The sequence below is a fragment of the Parasteatoda tepidariorum genome, chromosome 10 (assembly GCF_043381705.1).
Source record: "Parasteatoda tepidariorum isolate YZ-2023 chromosome 10, CAS_Ptep_4.0, whole genome shotgun sequence".
Taxonomy (NCBI): Eukaryota; Metazoa; Arthropoda; class Arachnida; order Araneae; family Theridiidae; genus Parasteatoda; species Parasteatoda tepidariorum.
The window spans coordinates 63,324,795-63,334,315 of record NC_092213.1 but is presented as its reverse complement, the minus strand read 5'-3'; the positions used below and the strand labels follow the sequence as shown (position 1 = coordinate 63,334,315).

General features: G+C 30.0%; 1 protein-coding gene across 1 annotated transcript in view; it reads right to left on the bottom strand.

The window, feature by feature from the left end:
* Positions 1–3,703: 3,703 nt before the first annotated feature.
* The window catches only part of LOC107457517 (G1/S-specific cyclin-D2), a 40,720-nt gene continuing 34,902 nt past the window's right edge, over positions 3,704–9,521 (bottom strand). Inside the window, exons 4-5 of the mRNA XM_016075681.3 lie at positions 8,545–8,693; positions 3,704–7,640 (exon numbers count right to left, since the gene is read on the bottom strand). Of these exons, the coding sequence (XP_015931167.1) occupies positions 7,470–7,640; positions 8,545–8,693 (320 nt within the window). The 3' untranslated portion in view covers positions 3,704–7,469. The remainder of the gene's footprint in view (positions 7,641–8,544; positions 8,694–9,521) is intronic.

Here is a 9,521-nt window from a genome sequence, read left to right as displayed (position 1 = left end):
ATCTCGAGATCACTAGTTAATAGAAAGTAGTAGGTCTCAGAACTTTTTTACTCCATTTTCTACATTTACTTGCTTTGTTTTTCACATTGTACTGCCTATATATATGGGATTACAATTCCGGTGAGTATTACATTTGATAAAGCATTTATTAACTAGTATTCTCATGTCTAGTCAATCTAATTTTTCTTTCACGTTTAGGCAGCAGCCATGTTTGTTTTGAAAAGTGTCTGAGTTTGACAAAACGGGACACTTTTGAGTAAAACGGGATAGAATTTTTTTATGTCCTGTTTTATGCACCTATTTATTTGTTGGCCTAATACTTCTTCTATATTATTATTACTATATGGAAAGAAAGGTAAAAAAGGCTCGTACAAATACATTAACCCCTGAATTGGCAGCAGTGTAAAAGTTGGACAGATATGAGACAGTATTTAATGCTGAATAAGAAAAAACGTGTGAGCATGTATTGGCTCTAGAAGAGAGATTATTTGGTATAACCCTAACGGACATACGAATGCTAGCATTTGAGTTAGCTGAGAGAAACAATATTAAGCATACTTTTAACACAGAAATAAAATGGCTGGAAAGTGTTTGTTGTAATCATTTCTTGGCACACATAAAGAACTTAGCCTCCGAAATCTAGAACCTACGAGTATGGCCCGAGCAAAAGGGCTTAATCGCACTGCAGTTAAGCAGTTTTTTGAACTTTTGAATTCTCTGTTAAGTAAACGTAAGATTACTCCAAATCATATTTATAATGTTGATGAAACAGGAATTCTAACAGTGCCAAGCAGGCCTTCAAAAGTGTTGGAGTCTACGAGGCAAAAAGCAAGTGGGTAGCTTGTCTTCAGCCGAGTGAGGAGTTGTGGTTACTGTTGAAACATGCATCAATGCAGCTGGGGTATTCGTCCCTCCTATGTTTGTATTTCCTCGAGTGCAGGAAAACCAAAGACTCATGGATGATGCTTTCCCAGGATAGCTTGAAGTGTATCACAAGACCGACTGGATCACTAAAAAGACCTTTATTGTTTGGTTTTAAAAGTCCGTAGACAACCCTAGGCATAAGAAGTCAGTGGTGTTGCTACTTGATGGAACAACAGTCACACCACTGAGCACGTATTATGAACAAGAAGTTCGAAAGTGGCTGATCAACCATACAGGTAGGTGCGTTACAATTTACGAGGTTACAAAACTGCTCAACGCAACCTACTCACGTCAGCCGTCGCAGAACTGGTATAAATCCTTAGAATCCTGACGTCTTCCCAGATCACCTGTTTGCATTGTCTGTCACCATTGATCGAACAGCAGGAACCACCTGGCGTTTTTCACCAGACTGATGTGTGCAGTTTTAGGATTATTACTCTCTTGTTATCGACCTAAGCTACCCTTTTCCATCCTTCCAAAGTGTGTTCTACCTTACCTCAAGTAAAAGGACCGCTTCCAGAAAAAATGGCTGATAAGAGAAAGAAGAAAACTGTAATAATAACACCATCTCCATATAAAAGTGAATTATAAATAGAAGAAAAATAAAGGATGATTAAACTACAAGAATTTACCAAGAGAATCGAAGAAAGGACTGCTAAGAAATCCCTCTTAAGGGCACCAGGCATATCTCGACAGTGAAAATTATGGAATAAGCGTTCATGTTTTAAAACTCATAAAATCTTTAAAAACATATGTAGCATCGTAATTTTTGTGTACTTAATTATAAAGCAACAGTCTATATGAAAATGTTAGAAGCAAAAAAATCCCATAAATACAGTTTTTAGAAATTTAGCTTTATAGTTTTCTGTCAGTTAATTATGTTTTTTAGTTAGTTTTACACAAAAAATTAAACATTGTAAACCCCATCCCGTTTTGTCCAACCCAGGTTTGCTAAAACGGGACATGTAAGAGTTTGGAAAATGAATTTTTTTACTATTTCACATTCATTAAATTTAGTTTAAAATATGTTTTTTGTGTACTTCAATAAGTGATATAGCTGTAAAAAAAATAATGTGTGGTTCTCTTTAACAGATTTTCCGTAGTAAATAAAAACAATAATGGTATCCCGTTTCGTCCAACTTTCCCCTACTTGTCTGCTCTAAGAGTTAAGATAAATATTTTAAGTACAGACATTTTTTCTTTTGTTTTTCAGCAGCATGCAAATCTGTTTCAACCAGTTAAGATAATAGAAGTAAATTTTTCAAACATATAAAAAAAAAAAAATAGGCGAATATACAGAATCGAGTTACCTATAGAAATTGACTAAGTGAATAGTTTCATGGTTTTAGAGAACAAAATCCATAAAAGTTCTATAAGTTATTAAGTGCTATGTTAATGTTCCTAATATTCACTCTAAATAAGGTTTTTCGAAGCTCTGTCACCAAGGAAACTGAAAAGCCACAGTTCAAATGCCTTACACTTGAAGCAAAGCGATTATTTTAAACTATAAATATCATCTTGTCGTGAAGTAGTATCTGGGCTTTAGAAGGGATAAATAACTTTAGTTATTAAACTTTTTTTAAAAATTGCATAATTGGCGACATTTTTTTCACCAAGATGAAAATTATCAAATATACCGCCTTATTCTCAGTTTTTGTAAATTGTTATAAGCACAGGTAATGCAGCATTGGAGTAAGTTTTTAAATATTCAAGAAATTAGATCACAAACGCTTTTCATTTTCACAAAACTGTGGCTTTTTTCCACATTGACGTTTTAGGCCATTTTCAGAATAAGAATAGACAGCACTGGCTTTACATTGGCTTAACTTGTCCTAACAGTCATGAGTGAGTAACTATAGAGTTATAGTAACTATATGAGTGAGTGATTACTTTCCTACCCAAGTAGCACAATTCACAAAAACTTAGCTTTGAACATTGTACAATATCATAGCGAAACACTGTACTATATAAAAATGGACCCCTTCTATAACGTATACTCAATATCGTGAAACAATATTGTTCGATATTGTAAAAACGTTGGGCAACGTCGATCGATATCTCTCAGCATTTCGAATATCTCTAAATTTATATTTTGGAATTATAACAATTTGACGTCATTTTTTGTCTTTTAAATGATTAATTTTGATTTAAGAAGACAATAAAGTTTAAAATGAAAAGTTTTACAAACAGACTTTTAATGTGAAATCGTACACACTATGTCGATTTTCACCAATATTGACAATGTCGGTCGATATAGACTAAAGCTGTTACAATATCCCTGTGCTACTTGGGTAGTGCGTAATCCTGCCATAATTTGTTGGCTTTTTAATAGTTTGAAGAAAAAAAAAGTTCAGTATATCAGGGGTGATTGTGGGCCCAAATAAAAAATCCTGAAAATTTCTTGAATAAAATCATTCAAAAAATTAATATCTTAGGATTTCCGGAAACTTTCGAATCGCGGTTAGCGAAAAATCAGGATTTTTTCCGGAGCACAATCTCACCCCTGTATATATAACTTAATGGTTTGCTCCTGAACTCACTTTTAAATACCCAATGTAGGTGAAAATGAATTTGCCAGGAAAACTTTTTCTGGCAGTATAGCGTCCTCTTACGAGATAAAGTCCTTGATAATGCACAAGTAAAAAGTTATTAAAAATTTATTAAGTCATTAATAAATTTTTTAATAATAACTTAATTAAAAAATAAAGTTATTAGTTAATAAATAATGAAGTTAAATTATGTATACATATATGTATATAGAAAAAGAAAGAAGAAAAAATGAAATTTTAAAATATTTTATTTGCACTTGTGTAAAGTCTTGTAAACAACTAACAGATACCAGTGTTTTTAAACTGATGTCACAAGCATACCAATACAAATGTAATATACATGACAAAAAACAATAAAATATTGCCAGTATTTACGTAAAAAAGACATATAAGATCCCATTTTTATTTCACTCAAATATTGATAATTTTATGACAACATTTTCAGTCTCTAACATTAAGAGACTATGAGCACAAGTGCTGCTAGGAGTTTGACATACAAATTCGTTTTCAATTAATTGCAATCCCAAAAGAAAAACACAATTCTATATTCTCATTCTGAGGTAGTATATAAAAGGAATATTTTTAACAGCTTAACTTATAATTAGGTTTCTTTTGCTCCCTGAAGGAGGGTTGATAAGGAGGTAAAAAAAATAAATAAATATAAATATTCATATATAATGGTCTAAACACATACTAAATTTGTATGTTTCATACATGTAAACCAAATATGCAATCATCTGTACTAAATTTTTTTTTTCAGAAAACACAAAAGTCGATAATAAATTAATTTCAAATAATAATAAATAAATGTAATGATTTTAGTCCCTCCGGTCAATAATATATTTTTTTCGTCACTTTTTTCCTTGAAGCTCGAATATTATCGCAAATTTCAAAAGCACAGAATATCCAAAGATCATTTTTAATTTTATATACATACGAATTTAAGGTTTTTAGAAAGCAAGTAATTTGTGAGAAAACTGGAGCAATCTTAATTACCTGAAGAAATTTACTAAAATGCTCTTTTTCAACATGTAGATAAGCACCATTAAAAATATAGTTTATGATAAAAGTATGATTTATTTAGGAACTTTCATTTATCCCTGACTTCCCAACATCATTAATTTTAAAATTAATTACAATATTAATGATAAAATTATTATTAATCGAAAGTTCTATTGTAACTCTTCATATAACATTGCTTTAAAATTTTTTTTTTTCAATTTAGAATACTTCGTAGAATTTCGTACTAATCATGTTCATAAGTATTAATTAACATGACAATACGTCTTGTAAGGGAAAAAAATAATAAACTGTAACAGCAGATAATAGTACACTATTAATAATATAAATAACAGTAACATTTAGAAGAAAAAAAATTAAATAAAATCATGGCTAAAATATTTTGAATGTGCAAATTATATAAATGCTTCTCTTATTTAAAAAAAAAAAAAAAAAACTTCATTCTAAAGTTTTTAGATGACTAATGGAATCAATGAAATTTTGCAACCATTTTAACTATCAACTAGGCTCAAACAATAGAATAAGACTAGATAAAAAAAAGAAAATTTGTGTGAATCATACAATTAGAAAATCAGTCTTTAATAGAATAGATTAGTCTCAATTTTAAAAGGTTTACATTGAGCTTATGTTATTTCATAGGAACACATTAAATTAACATCTTTTCTTATCGATATATTTAAAAAAAATTTTTACATTTTGTAGCCATTCAGAATTGGTAACAAAAATAAACATTTAGATTGAGTATTTACACAAAAAAACTTGAGTTAAAACTTAAAATTAATTAAGAAACAAGGGATATGCAAATGCAAATATTTCTATACCATTATTAAAATTCCAAGTTTCAAAATATTTTTTCAGAAACAATTCCATACAACAAATAATTTTGGACCATTAAAATTTATTTTAACTTAAAATTATTAAAAGAGATAAAACAAACAACTGTACCACAATAAATGCAAATTTTTAAAATATAGAAAGGAAAATTAACATAAAATTGCTGTATAATATGAACTTTATTTATAAGTGGTATGGCTATTGCTTTTGTGCCAAGGTGAAAAATGCATTTAAAATGTAAGAATGTGGATAACAATAAAATTGTTAGCTACATTTATAATTGTTAAAGAAAACGAGTGGTATGGCGAAGGTTTTTGTACTATTATGAAAATGCAAAGATTTAAAATGTAAAAATGTGAATTATAATAAAATTTCTACTTAAATTTAAAATTATTTAAGAAAACATGTTGGAAAGCAAATGTTTTTGTACCATTATGAATATGTAGAGTTTTAAAATGTAAAAATGTGAATTGACATTTAAAATTACTCAAGAAAACAAGTGGATATGGCGAGAGTTTTTTGTACCATTATTATGAAAATGCAATGTTTGAAATGTAAAAATGTCAAAATTATGATATGCAATAGCACAACAGGTGCATACTTCAATGACTAACTACAACAGATGGTATAAAAATTTAAATGCAATAGGCACATATTAACAATGTTCAAAGTTTTTAATAAAAATGCTAGTTATAAAAGGTGCTAACAAATAACTTGTACATTGACTATAAAAATATATATAAAAAAAAAACAGATTGGTATAATAAAACTGCATTGTTAACAAATGCATTTTTCTTATTATATACAAATATTTCTTTGCAGTTTTTAAAATTGCTTTTTAATTTTTACGTAGTTATAAAAAATAAACAGTGAAATCATCACAAATTTTCCTGTACGCACAAACAACTTTTAAGCTTCCCTGTTTGGTCCACGTAAAATGGAATACAAATCACTCCAGTTTGAATGGAATGAAGAAAACTACTGTTTAAAACAACTATACAATCATCTCTGGTCATTGCAAAGCATATTTCCAAAGTACATGTTCAATTTTCTAACTATGTTTCAACTAATTTAACAGTGGAAAAATCTTAATTTCTTTAACCCTAGGTAACAATATATTTATAAAGTCACTTATTTTCAACATACAGTACAGAACCCGTTATCCGGAAAACCAAAAAACCGGAACAAAATTCGATAAATTTTTCCGCCATTTAAAAAAAAAAAAAAAAATTTCCTCATAAGATTTTAGGATTTTTTTCTTTCTTTTTTGAAAGATGTTTACCGACCATCACTTTAGAAATAATCATTACTGTATTACTTCATCGTTTTTTCTTTTTTTAAAGATTATTTCCTATTTTTTTTCTAGTTGAGTTTAACAATAAAAAAAATGGCTTTTTGTAGCGATTCAGAAAACCGGAAAAATCAGTTATCCGGAATAGCGATGGTCCCGATCGCTCCGGATAATCGGTTCCCTACTGTATTACCATAGAACTTCCAAAATTGTAAATGTTACATTTAATAAAAATGTGTTTCAATTAAGCTATTGCAATTTCTTTGACATAAATGTTATTATTTTTATATGTTATTATTTGATATATGTTATGAAGTTATGAGATATATGTTATTATTTCTATTTTATAATGTATGGTTCGAATGACTAGCTCATTAGTTTAATTATTTAGGATTTAATTGTTTCATTTACAAACAGAAATAAATGCAGAAAAGACAAAAAAGAAATTATTTTTTTAAGGTATTTGAAGAAATAATTAAACTTTTTCATTAAAAATAAAACCATAATATTAACAAAACGTGTTATGTTAGTCAAATCATTTTAGTAATGGAGAATGCAGATGCAATGACCAGAATAAATCACTGTACTTCATACATAACAACCAAAATTGTCTTTCGCCGGAGTACTTCAAAGCAAAAGCTTACATTTAAAGATTTGGAACATTCAATATTGACTCAATCTTCCCAATCAGTCAGTTTTATGACTAGCTATAAGTGACAAGTCCTTTCATTAGTTCAATTCTTCAGAATTATTCTCGTTTTCCACTCTCCTTAAACAAACAAAAAATGGGATTGGAACAACCATTTATTTCTTCCATTAATACAGAAATTGACTAAAGAAAAGAGTTTTTTCTAGAAAGGCACATTTTCATCCCCATCAACAATTTCACTTTTAAGAGGATTCTTTTGCTGTTCTGCCAATTTATGACTGCCAGGGAGAGATGAGGTAAGAGGGTGTGTGGCGGCTGCTATATGACTGACTATACATTCTTCGATTTGCTCCCAGCACGACCTCAGGCAATCCTAAAAAAATATAAAGGCACATTAGGATCTAAATATTTTCAAAAACAATAGCACGTATGTTTTAAAAAATTGATTTGGAAGAAGATAGAAATGTATGATTTGCTGCCTTCTGCTGAGGGAACCAAACATTTTTTCATCAAAATTCAAAAATTGTTACTGTATTCACCAGATCATGCTGATGATTGGGAAAACTAAAAAACACCATTTACTGAAGCATGATGCCAGACCATTCCAACTCAAATATTTACAACAGCATAAGGGGTAGAACTTAAGAAAAATTTAAATAATATTGCTGGTTCCTACACTTTTCCACTGGTTTGTTTATATGTCTAAGACTTTATTTCGAAAAAGTTTATAAGCAAAGATTCAATTTAAATGTAAAATTACAATACAGAGAATGTGTTTGTTCAAAATTATGATGAAATTCGCTTTGTGAACAACACAGACTACCATCCTTTTCAAACTGAATGCAGGCCTGGGGAACTGCTGATAATACATTTTATTGTGGTCGATCTGAGTCAAAATGAATGGTGGTCTGTGTGCTCAGGACCACCATTCTAGTGGTCCTGAGTGCAAAATTCTAGTGGTCCTGAGAGCACAGACCATCATTCATTTTGAGGGTTGTCTGTCACGTTTGTACTCAAAACTGCACTATACTCTTGCTGCATATAGTAGTTATTTTGAAAAACAATATTTTGTTGCTTTATTCAGTAATCAATGTCATTTGTACACGAACGTTATAACTTATTTTGAAAATTGGGGATAACTAAACCTAGTTTCCTAAGCAAAACGCAGCAAGTTTTATTTCCTCTTGTTTTATTTAATTGTTTTTTTTCCCTCTCTTTAAATGATCGTTAATATTTAGAACAACATGTTATTATGAGACTGGAAGGTTCATACGTACCACATCAATGCCTGTTATTTCATTGAGGCTTGACAACAGTTCTGTCGCTGAAGACCATTTTTGTTCTATTCGAGATGAAAGACCTTGGATAGCAGCTCCTAAACTAGCGGCAGCAATCATAGAGGGAGGATACATTGCAAATTTAACATCTAAAAAGAAAATTAGTTTTATAAGTATGATTTGAAATCAAATAATGATTTGAAATGTTAACACTTTTTTAAACAGTCAATGTTTTGATCATTAAAAAATATTACTTACGTAGTTGATCGTCACTGTACTATGAGTAAATTTAACTTAGAGATTTGATAACATTCTGACAATTAGGATAATTATTATATGGGATCTCATTAAGGACGATTTTTCATTTTTATTAGAATTACTGAAGAACGATTTAACAGAACATTTCAAAACTTAAATCATCACAAAAGCTTCAGAATGTAAAAATCTATTTTTTGGGGGAGGGAAGTAGAGAATTTATATTAATATGGGTTAAAAATTTTACACCCCCCTTCCCGTAAAAAATCAGATAAATATATATTAAAAAAAAGTAGAAACTAACTGGAATTATAATCATCCCGTACAAAAAATAGTAATTATTATTATTATTTTAACACCAACGTTGTCTTCCAAATTAAAGCGCAAACGAAGCCGAGATATTTCAATGAAAACGAACCCACTATACAACAACCATAACAATTGTGAACAACAATCAAAACATCACATGTTGTTTCCCACACTAATAAAAATCTTTTGTTTCCCGAAGAGCGGAGGTTCGACAATAAAACATCGCCAAAATCGGAGAAGACGTGAGAGAAATTCCTGCCATCTCACAAGCCCTCTTTCTTTTAATCGCCACGGCAATTAACTCAGCGATGCGTAGTCAAAAAATGATTCCGTGCATGACCAGAAATGTCGGCCGTAATTATTTATTCCGGCTTTTGTTGCAATTCACGGACTTTGGATGGGAAAAAACTCCG